The following is a 17,017-nucleotide window of genomic DNA, read 5'->3' on the forward strand; positions in this document are numbered from 1 at the left end:
GCCCCGCCGGCGCCCACGACGCCATGAAGACCTGCTTCACCATCGAGATCAAGGACGGGCGCGTGCAGCCCCTCAGCACCCGGGTCGTGGGGGCCCCCGGCAACCAGCGGGCAGGTGGGCACCGGCCGGGCAGGTGGGATGGTGGGCGCACYGCGGCAAGCTTGGGCACCGATGGGGCGGAGGGCACCGCGGGGCGGATGGGCACCTTGCGGCACGTAGCCCACGGCGGGGAAGTAGGCGCTGGTCAGGGAGCCGGGCGCTTGCGGGCTGGCCTTCACCCCGGGGATGGAGCGTGTGGGCAGACAGGTGGGCACTGGTGGGGACAGATAGACACCAATGGGTAGGGCGGTACCGACGGTGGTCACCACTGGCGGGACAAGTAGGCACCAATGGGCAGGTGGAAACCAGCAGGCAAGCTGGCAGGAGCGGGSAGGTGGGCGCCGATGGGACACGTGGGCAGGTGAGCGCCCATGGGATGTGGACGCTGGTGGTCAGGAGGTTGAACGTGGGCAAACGCCTCGTGCCAGAAGAAGCACAGGCTCTGGGCAGGTTTTTGCCTGGCAGCCCTCGCGCGCTGGCAGAGAACACCAGCCTGCCCAGTGCACCTCTGTGCTCAGCGCGAGGCCACCGGCCCCAAACCCCGTCCCCACCCCAGCRGTCCTGCCCATCCCCACATTCGTGCCCCATCCCCACACACCTGCCTTGTCCCGTCTCRCCCTGCACATCCGTGCTTCCCTGTGGTCCGGTCCCATCCTGTCCCTGCTGATGTGCAGCATGCGTGTCCCAGCTTTGCCTGCTCACGGTTGGACTTTCCTGGATCTGGATGCTTCTGAGCTGCTCTGTTGAGGCTCTGCCCTCTCCTGGGGCTGTTTCTCATGCAGGGTGGTCTTGGCTTCAGCTGGAGAGCTGCAGAAAGTGTCCTTCCTCTGGGACAGGGAGGGCTGGGGCTGATGAGGGGGGGCTAAATCCCCTCCTCATGAAGCAGCTTCCAAATCTGTATGCTGTCCCCAGAGTCCCTTCTGTGTCCCAGAGCTCAGCGCCTGGGCTGCTGAGGCAGGATTCATGTGGCAGGCAGCCAGCCCGCTGGGAGCCAGCGTCTTTCCCAGGCGCGGGCACGARACCGAGCCCGCAGGGCTGGAGCAGGCCCTGACCGTTGATTCCTCCTGTTGCAGAGCTGACCGTGGGGCTGAGGAGCACTCCCATCCACATCACCACCATCCCCAGCAGCAGCAATGTCACCAAGGTGAGCGTGTGCCTAAGGCAGTGCCCAGCGGTGCCTCACGCTGATGTTTGTGCACCGCTGGAGGAACCCCGCGATCTGCACGTGGGACCAGGTCCCGGGCCACGTGAGCCTTGTGAGAACCACGCTGTGCCCGCAGCTGGACTTGGAAGCCTTTTGCGGCTCTTTCCTCCCCACCGGCTCTGTTTTTAGACGCTCTCGGGGTGGCAGCGGCTCAGAGAAACCCRTCGGGGACAGGCCAGGGGACAGGGCTATCCGTCCCTGCGCTTYCCCTTCCTTGGCTGTAAAGACGGGGAGCTGGCCAGCTGGGAAGCTCCTTTYGGGCCTCTGGCCCCAGGGGATGCTGCGCCCCGAGTGTGGGCGCCGTGGGCAGGAGTCCTGGCTTTTCCTTGCCCTCAGGCCGAAAGGAGAGAGGCAGGCGGGTGCCCATCTTGTGGGGTTCTTGGGTACGGCTGCAAAAACCCCTCTGCTCCGTTTTGAGGGGGGAAGAGCTGCCCGCAGCCCCCCGAGCTGGGGCCGCAGAGCTYGCGCAGGTGCCCGGGAGGCAGCCGTGCACGGACAGCTCTTTGAGCGCTTTTATCTGCCCTTGGCCATCTAGGGTAATACAAAGCGCTCGTGCGCGCAGCGGTGCTGGCAGAAGCGGGGGCTCTTCGGTTGCGGCCCGGCGAGGCGGAGTGCCCGGCTTGCCCGGAGCTCGGTGGGGTCGGCTGCAAACGCCGCCTGCCCTGGGCAGCGCTGGGGGAAGGGCACAGCTCCGGCGGGCAGCTCTGCCCTGCCTGCGGAGGGGCAACTTCTCCGCGCTAATGCGCTCAGGCAGGCTTGGCCCCAGCGGCCTGTCAGTTCCCATTAAGGCATTAGCAGCGCTGCCACGTGGCCGTAGCGGGGTTCAGGACCCGTTGCTCGCCCAGCAGGAGACACAGCTGCTGGGGGTGCTCCGAACGGGCAGGGAGGAGGAGGAGGAGGAGGAGGAGGTGGCAGAGGTGCCGTCAGCCCTACCAGGTAGGGGTCGGTGCTGTCCCGGCCAGGGCTGGGCTCTGGCGTGACGTCCTAGGGCCCTGTGGGTGGTTGCAGAGTTGGGGGACAGTCACTGCCTCTGTGTGCGCCGTCTGCCTGGCGTGCTGGCAAGGTGGCATGGGCGCTTGTAGTGCGGTGACCTGATCTGCCCAGGTTGCAAGCAGGAAGGGGAGGTGGATGCCCCCCACGGGACCCCCTGCCCCGAGTCACAGCCGGTGGTGAAGGCCCTCCTGCGTTCACGCTGGACTGGGGCCAAAGAGGTTTGTGGTTTATTGGTGACGCAGGACAGGAGACGATGTCCTTGGTAGTGGGAGAAGGGGCCAAGGAGGCCAGCAGGATGGTCCCAGGGCTCTGCAGAGAGGCTGCGAGTCTGGAGGCAACCAGCAAAATGCTTCGGGGACAGATCCTGGCGGCGCGGCCGCCTCCTGCATGAGTGTGGCTCTGCCCGTGTCCGTCTGCTGTTYCCCGGTGCCAAGGGCTCTTCTCTCGCAGGAGCCCCTTTTGGGGGGTATGGCTTGGGCCAGGGGCACCCGCCGCCGGCCTGGAGCCGAGAGCACTGGGGGGCTAAGGCAGGACCTTGCTTTCCCAGTCGCCGCAGCCGCAGTTGGGTGTTTCTGCCCGGCATGGAGCTGCACAGTGCTGCTCTGTCTGGCTGCAGAGCCTGGTGACAGCCCCCCCTTGCAGGGCCACCCGGTCTCATGGGGCCCGGGAATCTTCCCAAGTGTCAGCGCCTTTCTCTGTGCCCCCGTGTGGGACCCCCAGCGCAGGCGATAAGAATAGCCGAGCCGGCATGCGGAGCCGTGCCGGGGCATGGTCCTGCCTCCAGCCCTGGGGGGTGGTGCCCTTGGAGCCCCTATAAAAGGCAGGTGACAGCTGAGAGGGGCTTATTGCGGCGCCTGCGTCCCGTAGCCCTGGAGCCCACCAGCGCCATGCCTGGGGTCAGCCTGCACGGCCTGGCCCAGGCCAAGGTGGCTGAGCTGGAGGAGCTCCGGCAGGAGCTGCAGGCCTTCCGGCAGGCTGTGGAGGGCCAGCTGGAGGAGGCCCTGCGGCAAGTGCAGCCCCTGGCCCGCACCCTGCACGACCTGAAGGAAGAGCACCTGGTGCTGCGGGCAGAGCAGGCGCGCCTGGGCCGCCAGCTCGACATGCTGGCCCTGTGGCTGGGGCCGCAGGAGCCCGAGGAGAAGGACCTCAGCACGCTTTTTTTGGAGGCGCAGGACCCTTGTGCCCATTTTGAGGGCACCGAGGAGCCCAGCAGCCCTGTGGCCCATCCGCCCACTTTCTCCAGCACGCGCCGGCAGTCGTCTGTGCACCTCTCCAGGAGCAACAGCTTTGTGAGTGCGGGCAGGGGCCGGGCAGGGGCAGAGCGAGGCAGGGGCCRGGCAGCCCTCTCCAGCGGGGCTGGCCCGGCGGCGGGACGCAGCRGCCCTCGCCTGTCCCCGCTCTGTATCTTAGAGTTCTGCAAGACGTGGGGCCCCCCCCGAGCCCCGCCGGCTCCTGCCTGCGATCCTTCGGAGGTGGCCAGGCCCCCCACCCCGGGCTGAGCAAGGGCGTAGAGCTGCGAGGGCAAGGAGAAACCCTTGCTGAGGGTTGGGACCAGGCGGGCGCTGGGCCAGCGGCTGGGGCCAGGCAGATGCGCTGTCGCAGGGATTAGCTAGCGATTGCCGTTGTGTTGCTGGGGAAGGCTAATGCCAGGCAGGGCCCCTGGCCCGGACTCGGAGCCAATGGCGCCTGCCTGCCTCGCATTGCTGGCGTGCCGCCCGGGGCGGTGCGGGGGCCGCAGCGGGCTGCGGGGCAGCTGTTCTGGCTCCCCTTACACTGGCTCCAGGCCCAGGGTCCCGCGAGGATGCGTTTTGGTGGAGCGGCAGGAGCCGCAGGCGGGGGGCGGGTGACGCTGGCGTTGCTGGGTGCTCTCGCCCCGAGGCATCTGGCTCTGGCGCTGCTCCTCCCTGCTCAGGGCTTTTGGCTTAGGGTGCGACAGCAGGTCCCGGCACCTCTTGGCGGGCAGGCGGGATGGAGCCAGGTGTGTGGAGGGGCTGCCTTGGCCCCGCGTTCGACACCTCTTGTCCCTTCCCTTTGTTGTCCTATTCTGGGCCTGGCCAGCTGCCTGGGGCGCATTGCTTGTGGGTCGTGCTGAAAGGGACTTGGTGCCCTGGCTTTGGTCCTGGAGGGGCTGAGCTGGCCTAGTTTCTGAGCAGAGATGAGAGGCTCTTGATCTTCTGCACAAGCTCTTATTTCTGCTAAGTCCCTTAATTCCCTGGAAATCCCTTGCCACTACCAGTGGTACACACTGGCCTTGCCAGCAACTTGCCTGCCACAAGGCAGCGGGCACAGCATGACCCAGCTTGGATCTCCTGGGCACCCCCTGCCTTGCTGTAGGATCCTGGCGGGCTGCAGTGGGTTGTGTGGGACCTTTGGGCTGGTGCTGATTGTGGCTTTCCTCCTCCTCCTGGAGCAGAGTCTGCCTGCCCAGGCAGTAGGGAGAAGCATTTAGGGAGGTTTCAGCAGCCAGAACCAGAGCAGACGTATATATCTTGAGCTGAAGAGAGCTCAGCCATGCAGTGCTGTCGTTGCAGATGGAGCCGGAGCTGGTGGAGCAGCCCCAAGCACCGAGGCTGGAACCAGAGCTTCCCAATGGCATGGAAAAAGTCCAAGTGAGGGAGCCAGAGAAGAGGAGCAAGCTGAGYGTTGAGGAGCTGAACAGGATCGAGGACGAGGATGTTCTGGATAAGATGGTACTTCCCCTGCCATTGTGTTCCCTCAGGGGTGGAGTGGGGTGTGGAGCAGGYCAATCCCCAAGGGGTAGTAGGAAGGGCGCAGGCTGGAGGTGAGGAGGCCCTCATCAGGGCCAGAAGACAGGGGGAGATGCTAACCTCCATCTCTTTCTGCAGCTGGATCAGACAACAGACTTTGAGGAGCGGCGATTGATCCGTGCTGCCATGCGGGAGCTGCGCCAGCGTAAGCGAGGTAGTTGCTCCTACTACCGGGGCTGGTGGCTGGGGAAGCTGCCCCCACATGGGGCAGGGAGGGAGGGTCAGAAGCTGCTGCCCTGGCTGGAAGAACAGAGCCTGGGAGCTCTGGAGGGCATCAGTGGTGGAGCTGTTGGTCACAGAGGCGTTGCAGGTGGAGCCAAAAGGGGTGCCCAAGTAGGTGCATCCTGGCAGTGGTAAGGAAAAGAAGGGGCTTCTTGTGTCCTCTGCTACGCTCCTGGCTCTGCCAGGCTGAGGACATCATTCTTCCTGTAGGCCAGTTCTGGACTGTTGACAGCGGGTAGGACCTTCCAGGATGGCTGGGAAAGTGTCCGTCGCCCAGTGAAGCCTGTGTCTTGCTGCTGACACCATCTCCCGTGTGTGTTTGCAGACCAGCGGGAGAAAGAGCGAAACCAGCAGCTGCAGGAGATGAGGAACSAGGCTACAGCAGGGAGGGCAGGCCATAACACAGAGACCACCACCACGCAGAGCACCCAGTCGGCCGACGGCTCGGCCCGCAGCACAGTCACCAAAACAGAGCGTCTCATCCAGTCTAGTAAGGGCAGGGCTGGCAGAGCGTAGGCCGTGCTGGCTCAGCTCTGCAGGCCCACCGTCCCTTCAGGAGGAAGTGCTGAGAGCTCCCTTGGCTCTCTCCTGCCAAAGATCAGCTCTGTTTCTACTACTGTCTGTCCACTTATCTTGGGCCTGGCCTGGCTGCAGTGTCTTCAGGGAGCCCTGGCATTTCCAGCATCAGTCCAGACTGGGGCATGCACAGGGCCTTGCAGAAGCCTAGGCAGTGGCCAGCACAAAGACCTAAGCACCTTCCACTGCCCTCCTTGTGGAGTGAGATAATGGTGTGGGTACACAAGGTCAGCGTATCTTGGGAGGCAATGTGGAGATAGCAGGACGTTGGTTTAGGGCCCAGTGTAGTGGGCCAGCTGCTTTCCCTYTACCGGCCTTCAGTGTCGGGAAATAGTGGGTGTCTCCTTGGATCTCCCACAGCTTGTCTGGAGGCCTGAGCATTAAAGGATCTGCTCTGGCCCCTTCCCACCTCATCCTTACTCCCCCATCAATCCTGGCACAGGCCTTGTGTGCTCCTCAGGACAATCTCCTGTCGCCTACATCTTCTGGTCTCCAAGCCCTTGGACATGCTGGCTGGCTCAAGCTGGGAGTTGCTGTCTGCGACTGAGGGCTGCTCTGGCCCTTCTGCCTTTCTGCTCCTTCACACTGGCCTCTTCTTTGCTCTGCCTGATCGCTGCTGCCTGGGCTGGCATACGCCCTCCGTCTCACACCCCGGTGTCTCCCCTGGACGCAGCTATGCCCATGCATCCTGCTGGTCATCCAGGAGTTTTCTTTGTCACACTACGCAGATGCCAGTGCACGTCTCAGCAGTCAGTCTCTGTGGGTACTGGTGGCACCTAGAGCTAACTGACCCCCCTTTGTCTTTCCCCCCTGCAGACGATGGCACCAAGACTTCCCGTATGACAACCACGGAGTCGAGTTATGTGAAGAGACAAGACAGTAAGAGCTTGTGCTGTCCTTTCTCTGCAGCATCCTCTGGGCATCACCACTTTTCCCAGGGCATTGCTGCCTCAGTGCCATCTCTGCCCTTGGGCACGTGGTGGAGCCTGTCCAGCCTGCCTTGCTCCTTCCCCCTCTGCTCGTACGTGATGCCTCTTTCTCTCGCTGTCTCTTTGCAGATGGCAGCAGTACATTTGTTCAAACCAAATCATCCTACAGCTCTTCTTCCAAGAAGATGGGCAGGTGAGTGGCAGCCCCATGGCAGCCCTGTATGAGGACAGGCRTAGCAGTCCTTGTCTGCTGTCTGGTTTCACAAGCCCTCTTCCTTTCTGTCCAGCTTGTGGTGCTCTGTACAGGGGTGTTGCCAACGCCAGCAGTTGCTGGCTCCTCCAGCAATCCCCACAGCAGAAGCCTTTGAGTCCCCTTTTGGTTGGGACTCYGGGCTGTGAGCCTGGGGGAATCTGCAGCACTGTTAGCTGTGCATGCCTGCTGGGGGCCCTTGAGCAGTGTTCGTTCTATCATGATAGTGTGAAGGTTTCTGAACCACCAGGAATACACGAACCCTTGGGCCAGGGATGGGAAGGGGCTGAGAAGTCCAAGTGCCCTTGTCTGGGCTGACTACATCCCCGTTAGTACCGAGGTTTTGCCTGTGTCTCTTCCAGCATCTTTGACCGTGAAGATGAGAGTGCCTCAAGACAGAACAGCCTGGCTGCGCTGGAGCGGCGCCAGGCTGAGAGGAAGAAGGAGCTGATGAAAGCTCAGAGCCTGCCCAAGACTTCGGCCTCGCAGGCTCGCAAGGCCATGATCGAGAAGCTGCAGAAGGAAAGTGGGAGGTGAGGATAGGCCTTGCAGCAGGATGGCTGGGTGGGACTGAGCACCACGTAGGTAATGCTGTGTATTTTTCCCCACAGTCCTGCAAATCCTGCAGTGTCACGCACAGCTGTGCAGCGTTCCTCCAGCTTTGGCGTTCCCAATGCCAACAGCATCAAGCAGATGTTGCTGGACTGGTGTAGAGCCAAGACCCGGGGCTATGAGGTCGGTACTGCCTCCTCTCCCCATCCCTGGCTTGACTGGGTCAGTCCCTCTCCTTTTGAATAACTCTYTTGCCCCGCAGCATGTGGACATCCAGAACTTCTCGTCCAGCTGGAGTGATGGCATGGCCTTCTGTGCCTTGGTCCACAATTTCTTCCCTGAGGCTTTTGACTATAGCCAGCTCACGCCCCAGAACCGCCGTCACAACTTCGAGGTGGCCTTCTCCTCTGCAGAGTACGTAATTCTTGTGCTCCATCAGATGGGCTGTGAGCATGATTTGTCCCTTGCCTGGACAGCTCTTCTTCTCGCTGGTTGGGTGAGGAGAACACAGGCACAGGGCAAGAGCCACAGCCCCGGAGAAAGCTGGCTGTGTCCCAGGCTCAGTGGCCCATCTGCATCGCTTCCCCGTGTTGTGCAATGAGGTTGGGTGAGGCTGACACTGGGGAAAGCTGTGCTTGTTTGTACAGAGCCACAAGAGGCCAGTACAGCCCAGTCTGGTGTAGAGATGTTGGGCATGGGTCTGGGATACCTGGTTGCGGGGCAGAGACCCAAAGTCAAGGCAGCCTCTGAGCCCATACTTCTGCATGCAGAGGCTAGGCTGGGCCTCCCACCCCCCTCTGGGGGCGTAGCACTCTCCAAGTGCATTGAGCATGGGATCACAGCTCATGACAGAGCTGGGGGATGGATGGAGGGGCAGGTTCGTACATGCAGGGGTGCCTCCTTCACAGTTGTAAGGGCTCAGACACCGTCGCAGCTTCTCAAGTCTTTTCCCCTTCCCTTTTGCTTCTGGTTTTCCTGGGTGCTGAGAGATGGGAGTGCATCCAGCTGGAGGGCTGGAAGCCAGGCCCTCTCTCCTTCCTTCTGTCTCTCCTCCCATCCACTCCTCCTTCCCTCCAGCACCTGGCTGGCTGCTGCCTCTGAGCAGGGCCAGGTGGGTTTCTGAGGAGTCCCTGCCTTGCCTGCCCCGATGTGTGGCAGCAGGCTGGTGCCCAGTGTGGTGGCACAAGCTGGGAGCTCCAGCCAGCTCCCTTGGTGCTGTGGTGCTGTTCAGTGGAGCAAGCGGGAATAGGGGCCGTGTACCTGGGCCTTGGCGATCCTGTTAATATATTTTTTGCCTTAATTGGGACTGGTGTGTGGACTGAGAGAGCCATCGATCCCTCCAGCCTGGAAGCCAGGTGGCCTCTCATCCTTCCTCCTCCTCCAGCTCTTGTGAGCATCTTCTCCCGAGCTTCCTGCACCAGGGCTGTGCCATGCAATTCCAAGCGGAGCTGGGCAGGAGGGTCAGATCTGCCCTGCCCTGCTGGCCTGGTCTATATACTTGCTATATAGAGTGCCACTCCGTTCTGGAATTTGCTCCTCAACCACCCGGCGCGCCAGAACACGTCACTCCCTCCTCTGTCTTGTTCTGTCATTCCCCCCCCTGGACCTCACGCCTGTCCACGCTGCTCACCTGTGCCCTGCCCTCCTGCAGCCTGTGCTTGTGAGCCCCCCCCTCTGAGTGTCACTGAATGGCCTTGGAGCGCAGCGGCGTCTGGTCCCATCCTGCCCTGCATCGTGCACCCCCAGAGCATGTGAGAGCAGAGCAGCATCTGCCCCGGGGAATGGGAACTGCATTGATACGTGTCTCTTGTTTTCTCTCTTCCTCCCCCCCTCCCTGACTGGGCTGCGGTCACTGGCTTCCCCCTCTCTCTTCCCTGCCCCCAGGAAGCACGCAGATTGTCCGCAGTTGCTGGACGTGGAGGACATGATCCGGATGCGCGAGCCGGATTGGAAGTGTGTGTACACATACATTCAGGAATTCTATCGCTGCCTGGTCCAGAAGGGGCTGGTAAAAACCAAAAAGTCGTAGCCTATTTTCACCCCTGGGAGCGATGGTGAGAATCTTCCTGTCAAACTACCGCCCACGTGCCCACCTGCCCGCACCCCCACAGCTTGGCCGTGCTCTGGGCAGGAGGGGTTGGGGAGCAGCCACCGGCTCTTGGGAAGGGGATGGGGGATTCCGGGGGGGGGGTGAGGGTCAAGTCTTCTTGTCAGCTCATGGTGCAAAGCTCTGGCTSTCTTGCCAGGAGAAGGGATGGACTGGCTTGGTACCAGCTCCTGGCCTTGGTCCTCCCAGTAAATACTGCTCATGGGGAGGGTGGGTAGGAAGAAGCTGGGGGCAGCGGCAGCGGGGAGTACTGTGGCAGTCCAGGCGGGCTGACTGCTCTCCGGCCGCTGGGGTTGGCAGCTAGTGGGAATGGACGTGTTGTGGCAATCATGTGCCACGTGACTCTTAGCTTGCTGATCCAGGCCGGGGGGATTAGCTGCTGGGGACTGCTGCTTCAGTTACACTTAAGTGCTCAGCAGCAGGATCCCAGAACAGCACTGCCTAGGTTAGGGGCGGCCACGAGGGTAAGCTCTCCTCTGCCCCCCACGGGGCTCAGATGCCCCAGCCTCACTGCTTGCACTTGCTGCCTCCTTCCCCTCCCCTGGGCTCTGGGGTCATCTGCCCCGGGAGCGCAGGGGCTGCACGAACCCTGTGCAGAGGGAGCCGCTGGCCTCTGCCGGGGGGCTGCGCAGGATGCTGCGCTGCAGGGTCAGGCGTGGGTGACGGTGCTCTCCCAGCGAGGTGCTGCCTGCTCATATATGGGCAAGAGAGGGGAGCCTGGAAAGTGTGACTCAAGGCTTCAGTCCTGCCTCTTGGAGTGTTTGTGCCTGTCTTCAGGGGCATCCCAGCTGGCACTGGAGCCTCCTCTCCCCCTGGCTCCATGGTGCACGAGCACACCAAGCCCTAAACAATGTCTTTATAAGGGCAGAAACTGTTTCTTTGGGCTGCCTTAGCAGTCAGGGCTGAGCACAAGCCTGGGCTGGCAGTAGTGCGCCACCACTGCTTCCCCGAATCCCCAAACCCCCACAGGTGCTTTCCCAAGGTGCTGAGCACATCCCCTCGGGCAGCCAAACCCTGAGGTGGGGCAGGTGCTGGCCAGGCCCCTGGGTTCAGAGCCTGCTCTTCCCACAGCCTCTTCAGCTCCAGCTCTGTCGAGGCTTGGTGAGAGGAGCAGGGATGGCAGGGCATGATAGAAGGGCAGCAACAGAGCCAAGAGTGGGACTGGTCCAAGCCCTGGCGCATGCATGAGCCCCATGGTGACCCAGAGGTGGAAGCAGGCTGCAGCACCGATGCAGAGGCCAGGGGCAGCAGGGCTTGCCTTGGCGCCTCTCTAGCTCCTGTGTCCATGGCTGCACTGCCTCCCTGCCTGGAGGCTCAGAACTGGCTTCAGGTCTGTCCTGGCCTGTGTTTACACCGTGAGGTCTGCTYCAGGGCCGCGGCACAGGGCTGGCCTAGGAATGCTCCCCGCAGACATGGGGCTGTGGGGAGCTGGGGCGGGAGTGAGGGATGGCGTATACGGCAGACTGTGCTAGGGGGGACTTTGATGCTCAGCAAGGTTRACGGGGGCTCTGCAGCCTGGGGAGAGGGAGAAGGCTTGGGGGGGGGTGTCGCAGGGGCGGGCACTCGCGAGGGGTAGTTGTTTATCCCTTCAGTGCTGTACCAGCTGCCCTTGGCAAGCCTCTTCGTTGGCTGGACAGCGGCTTTGGTGCCTGGGAACCGAACCAGACTGCTCGGCTGCCTGGTTCGTGCTTGGCTGCGTGGCAGAGAGTCCCTCTGACCTTCTACCTGACAGCTTTCCCGTCTCCCTTTCCCTGGGTGTCCAGCTCAAGGGATGCACGTGTGCCCTGGTGCTGTGGGATCTCGAGGTCTGGGGTGGGGCCTCCCCCCAATCTGCCCTCCCCCTCTCCTCCAGGACTGGAGTAACGAGGCATGCGTGGAGCCCTCCCCCTCCCCCCCATTGCGAAGGGCCAGCTCACCTTGTGTGGCTGGCAGGGGGGCTGGTTAGACCTGGGCCTAGATGGGTGTTCCTGACCTTGCCCTGGCTCTGTGCACCTCCTCTGGGCACAGCATGGAAGTCCGGAGCAAAGTCCTGGGCCACTGCCTCCCCCTCTGTCCCATGACTTTAGCTTTGGGCCTGCTTGGACCCAGCCCTGTCCTTAGGGGCCACACCAGCATCGTGCAGCTTCTGGGTGCCAGCACAGGCTGTACTCCCTGCCGTCTGTAAGAACAGTGGTTTTATGTAGGCCACTAGCGACAGTAACACAACGTGCCCTGGAGTCCTCGGGCACCTTCCCCTCTTGCGTACTGGTGCCCACAGCACTGTCTGGCCAAGGCCAGCATTAGAGGTGCAGCTACTGCTGCAGCACAGCAGTGAAGCTCCTTGGAGCTTTGTCCAGTTGGCCTGGGCTGTAGCTACCTGGGGCAGTGCCATGTGGGAGGGGAGGCCCTCCGAGGGATGAGCAGTTCCCATCCCCAAGAGAGGGCCTAGGCTGCTCTGGCTGTGGCCCCTCTCTGAGCTCTCCCCACCCTGGAGCAGGCCTGCTGCCAGCACCCTGGGGGCTGCAGGCTGTGCCCTGGCAGGGGCTGGGAAAGGACCATGGCACAGATCTGCAGAGCAGCACTGAGGCCTCCTGGCCCGGGGGAGGTACGTGGCAGCCATGCACGCCAGCTCTGAGATGTTCAAAGCTGCACAACATCCAGTCCACCAGCAACTGTGGCACTGCTGTAACACTTAGCCAACGCGGGCCCTTGTTTCGGGCTCTGACAGCACCTGGGTAAGAGGGAGCTTAGCAGAGCAGAAAGGAAGCAGTGGGGCAAACAGGGCCAAGGTATGTGGCAGGAGGAAGGGGCAGAGATGTGAGCAGCAACCTCCTGTGACTGTACCACAACCAAGTGGCCTTTCCTAGGCCCATCCTTGGTTGGGGACAGGTGTGTGTGTGTGTGTGTGTGTGTGTGTGTGTGTGTGTCCCAACAGGTTTCTTCCCCCAAAGCACCAGCTGAAGAAGGGTGTGTGTTTGTGTGTGGCCATGCTCTGCTCTGAGAGTTGCAGGAGGGAGGTTTTGAGGGAGCAGCAGGCTGGGGAAAGAAGTGACTTGATTGCAGGCAATCAAGAGGTAGGCAAAACAGTAAGTGGGGCAGAGACCACGGCTGGAGGGCAGGGAGGTGGCTGCTATGCCCAGCCCAGGCCCAGCAGATGACAGTGCAGGCAAGCTGGCTGCCCTGTCCTTGTAGGCACCACGAGCTCTTCCTAGCACCAGGAGTAACCAGGGAGTCTGTGAGCACTGGGGGCTAAGCAGGAGCTTAGTGGGGTCAGGGCAGAGACACTTAGTCTGGGTGGGCCCCTGCGTGGCATGGTCGCGTCCTGGCCTTCTGCTGGCTGCATGGTGGCCACGCTAAGGGCTGTTTCTCTCCAGGATGTTGGTGGACTGTGTGCCCCTGGTGGAGGTGGAAGACATGATGATCATGGGGAAGAAACCAGACTCCAAGTGTGTCTTCACCTATGTGCAGTCTCTCTACAATCACCTGCGTCGCCACGAGTTGCGCTTGCGGCAGAAAGAGTGCTAGAGCCTGCCCTGGCCTGCAGCTGACCAACACCTCACTGCCCCCCTCTCCCCACAGGGACGCTGGTGTGCGGAGGAGCTGCCTGCCCCAGCGGAGAGGCTGGCAGGAGGAGCCCAGTGATGCTGAGGGATTGGCACTGGGGGGGGGGTGGGGGTGGGGGGAGTGTCTCTGCCATCATGGGTTACTCCATGCTTGGGCCTTGCTGGAGCTCCCTCTGTCAGCCTCTGCCCATGGCCGGCTGAGAACTGAATGTGCAGGCAGGGCAGGATGGAGCCAGGTGGACACTGCCAAGGATGCTACCATCCCTGCTTCCAGCTGGGCTCTCCTCCTCCCTTCCTGCTCTCTATTGTATTAAGTTATTCATTCTCAAGGAGTTGTTTTTATTGTGGGCAGTGCCCCTGCTTCCTCAGGGAGGCCAGGGCATGGCTGTGCCCCGCAGACCTTGGGCCTGCTTGGGTCCATGCATCCAGCAGTCTGGTGGGCTTGTGGGGCTGTTGCTCCCCCACCTCCCCCCCAGCCAGCAGGCTCTGAGCGCCAGGGCCCATCTGGCCCAGGGCCCATGCCTCTGTCATGAGTTGCTGGTTCTGGTGCATCCATGAGACAGAGCACTTGGTTCTCCAGGCGGCCCCAGATTCTTGGCACCTTGCAAGGAAGCCTCTCTGCCCACCACAGTCCCTGCTCGGTGCCACCTCCCTCAGGATGGCTCCATGGCACCCGACTGACACCCTGCTTCCCACCACGCACATGTGCCCGGGGGCACTTCCACACTGGGGATCTGCAGCATCTTTGTGCTGGGGAGCTGGAGGGGTGATGGGGAGGGCTCAAAGGGAAACAAGGGGCCTGAGTGCAGGCCAGGGCCATGGGCCCAGCCAGCCCCTGCTCTCCTCCCCAGCTCTGGGCACTGTGTGCTCAGCACCACTCACCCCTTCATCACTGTCTCTACACCTGCGTTGACACGTGTACCAACACCAGCCAGACAATAAAGGTTTATTCTACAGGGTGACGGCTCTACCTCAGATCCTGATCTCCAGACCCTTCCCAGTGACACTGCTGCTTCGTGCCAGCGAAGCACATCGCTGAGGCTCAGCCTCCCTCATCCAGAGGACACATTCCTAGTGCTGYTCTTTCAGAGCTGACCCCTCTGCACAGGCCCACTCGCCCACCTCTGAGGCAATGTGGGGCATGCACAGCTCTTCCCAGACAGGGACAACTGCAGGAGCTAAGGGGCACTCTCTGCGTCTGGGCCTGGCTGGGGGCTGTCGCTTTACTGCCTGCTGCCATAGCCAGGTCTGGCAGAGTGGGAAAGATCCCACACTCGCAACAGGGGCGTGCTGAGCCAGCTCCTGARCCTCTGCTGGCTTCTCTGCAGATGCTGCATCTGCTCTCTCCGCTCCCATCTTCTGCCAGAGCGCAAATGCACTGGGCAAGCACATGGACCAGTCAGGCTTCAACTCGGCCACTGTAGGACCTCATCCAAGGGGCATGGGATATACTGCTCCCCCTGAGGAAGCAATGCTGAACCAAAAGCTGTGGATGGAGCCTGAGGCACCCAGCAAGCAGGGCGGTTGCGCAGGCACAGTCCAGTGAGAGCGTGAGGCTCAGCTTGGCCAGCAGCAACTGTAGCCAGGGCCACCGTGCAAACTCCTCCCACCCCTGCAAGCTGCTCTTGCACRGATGTGGCACCCAGCTCCACCAGGCACTGACTACAAAGCAGTGTGGGACATGTTGCTCCCTGAAACCTGCCTGCAAAGATGACACTGTGCAGTGTGATGTGTGTAAGGGCTTTACTGTGGGCTGGATGTGAGACCATGAGCATGGCGGTGTAAAGCCGCACCCTCCCAGGAGGCAGCTCTCCCACCCTCCAGGACTCTGCACATCTACTCTCAGCACCTTAGGCTTTCTGCTGAGGGTTTCATCCTGTCCCATGCAGGTAGGATAATGCTGCCCAGTGTTGCGTGTTGACAATACCTTGTGGTGCGGTAACGGGTTGGGGGCAGGGGGAGGGGGTAAAAAGAACCCTTTCTCCTCTGCATTAGCCATGCCAGCATGGCTGCAGCTACAGGGCTGTAGGGGAGGCAGGGCAAGGATGGGCACACAGACCCCACTTGTCCTCAATGCACAGGGAGCCTCTGCTCAAGGCTGGAGCAGCTCAGGGCAACCCTGTAGCAGAGGCTATGTAGCACCAAGCAATGAAGGGAGGCAGCTAGAAGACATCTCTGCTTCCTGGAGAGGCCTATGACGGATGCCTACCATGCCTAGCCCCACGAGGAGAGGCAGCTCTTCCAACGGCCTCACCCTCACACGCTAGGGACCGGCTCCACGTCCCTGTTCCCCCCCGGCATGCATCCTGAGCATGGCACCCCTCACACTGCTCCCTAGAGGTCTGGGTGCTCTCCGTTGTCAGGCTCAGATGGGGTCTTGCTCTCGGCTGCATGAGCTTTGGAGAGTGGCAGGGTGGGCAGAGGCTTGGCAGGGGCAAACTGGAACTCCTCTGGCACAGGGGCATCGGGAGTCTCCTTGCGGTAGAAGCCCAGCTCCTGCACCAGCTGGTTGATCTCCTCCCGGGTCATGTCACTCAGGGGGATTCTCTGCGCAGAGACAGAGATTGCAGCACCCATCCCCTCCGCGCCCAGCCCAGGCCCCCTGCACGGGCCCACACGGGGAGATGTGGGCTCCARTGGCCAGGGGCTCCTGCTGCCCCACTCCCCCAGCGCCCTGCCAGGAAGCTGGATGCCACCAGGTCCTGCTCGGCCAGCTCTGCTGGCACCTTCTGCCTGGAGCTCCGCGGCAGGGGCCAGTGCCCCGCCATCCCCTCACCTCCAGCTCCGCGTATCTGTAGCTGAGGAGCACAAGCTCGGGGTCAGCGCCGGGCAGGTGCTTCATCTCCAGGTTGTGGCTGGGAGGTGCGTTAAGGAGCTGGCAGAGCCGGAGGACCTACTGCAGCCCCCCGCCCCACCCGCTCCCTGTGCCACCCCTACACACTGGGACAGAGGATACTACAGCGGGATGTCCTCGGTGACGAAGGCCTTCACCTGGAGAGACGGAGCGGGCACAATTCAGCAGCAGGGCGCTGTCGCAGCCCCTGTGCCACCTCTGGCCCCCATCTCACTTGTGGGGGTCCCCACCTCCCCCTCCAGGCCACCTCCCTCGGGGGGGGGAGGCCTGGCCTCCTCCCCTGCCACCCACCCTGCCTCAAGGAGGGGGGGGTCCCGGGCCCCTTATTGGGTGGGTCCAGGCCTCCTTCCCCCTCCTCACCCCTCCACCCTCGGGGGAGTCCCAGCCTCCTCCCCCCTGGCCCCTCCTCTCCCTCAGAGGGGTTCTGGACTCCCTCCCCCCTTTCCTCAGGAGGGGGGTCCCGGCCTCCTCCCCTCCCGGTCTCCCCCCGTCGGGTGGGTCTGGGCCTCCTTCCCGCCCCTCCTCCCGCGGGTAGTCCCGGCCTCCGCCCCCAGCACCCACATCCCTCGGGGGACCCGGCCCGCCTCGGCACCCACCTCCCGCAGGCGGCTCAGCCGTCATCCCCCGCAGGTCTGTGGGCAGAGCAGAGCCGTCACGTCACGTCACGTCACGTCACGTCACGTCATGTCACGTCACGTCGCCGCGCCGCGCCCGCCTCGCCCCCTCACCTCCACCTTGCCCCGGGCCAGGCCCCGCAGCTTCGCCCAGTCGGGCTGGAAGCGCAGCGGGCCAGGGCCGCCGCCGCCGCCGTCCCCCTCGGCCGCCGCTGCCGCCAGCAGCAGCAGCAGCAGCTGCGGTAGCAGCGCCGCCGCCATCTGCCGCATCGCGCCGCCGCCACGTCACGGCGCTGCGCACGCGCAC

The 17,017-nt window shown here is 62.7% G+C and overlaps 2 protein-coding genes across 2 annotated transcripts in view; one reads left to right on the forward strand and one right to left on the reverse strand.

The window, feature by feature from the left end:
• Positions 1-9,639, forward strand: part of SMTN (smoothelin) — a 27,613-nt gene extending 17,974 nt beyond the window's left edge. The window contains exons 11-24 of the mRNA XM_085317061.1: positions 1-114; positions 1,173-1,243; positions 2,152-2,239; positions 2,408-2,514; positions 2,926-3,585; positions 4,828-4,986; positions 5,143-5,218; positions 5,612-5,776; positions 6,679-6,741; positions 6,921-6,984; positions 7,404-7,574; positions 7,653-7,776; positions 7,856-8,007; positions 9,478-9,639. Coding sequence (XP_085173187.1) covers positions 1-114; positions 1,173-1,243; positions 2,152-2,239; positions 2,408-2,514; positions 2,926-3,585; positions 4,828-4,986; positions 5,143-5,218; positions 5,612-5,776; positions 6,679-6,741; positions 6,921-6,984; positions 7,404-7,574; positions 7,653-7,776; positions 7,856-8,007; positions 9,478-9,622 — 2,159 coding nt within the window. The 3' untranslated portion in view covers positions 9,623-9,639. The remainder of the gene's footprint in view (positions 115-1,172; positions 1,244-2,151; positions 2,240-2,407; positions 2,515-2,925; positions 3,586-4,827; positions 4,987-5,142; positions 5,219-5,611; positions 5,777-6,678; positions 6,742-6,920; positions 6,985-7,403; positions 7,575-7,652; positions 7,777-7,855; positions 8,008-9,477) is intronic.
• A 5,329-nt stretch (positions 9,640-14,968) lies between these two features.
• SELENOM (selenoprotein M) lies at positions 14,969-16,990 on the reverse strand. The gene is made up of 5 exons (XM_085317073.1): positions 16,825-16,990; positions 16,693-16,728; positions 16,199-16,233; positions 16,019-16,097; positions 14,969-15,789 (listed from the first exon to the last, which is right to left on the reverse strand). The coding sequence occupies exons 1-5, from the start codon at positions 16,978-16,980 to the stop codon at positions 15,577-15,579; spliced, it is 519 nt and encodes a 172-aa protein (XP_085173199.1). The 5' UTR covers positions 16,981-16,990; the 3' UTR covers positions 14,969-15,576.
• Positions 16,991-17,017: the final 27 nt, after the last annotated feature.

Source organism: Rhea americana, unplaced genomic scaffold, assembly GCF_003343005.1.
Source record: "Rhea americana isolate MKP2758 unplaced genomic scaffold, rheAme1 scaffold_489, whole genome shotgun sequence".
Classification (NCBI taxonomy): domain Eukaryota; kingdom Metazoa; phylum Chordata; class Aves; order Rheiformes; family Rheidae; genus Rhea; species Rhea americana.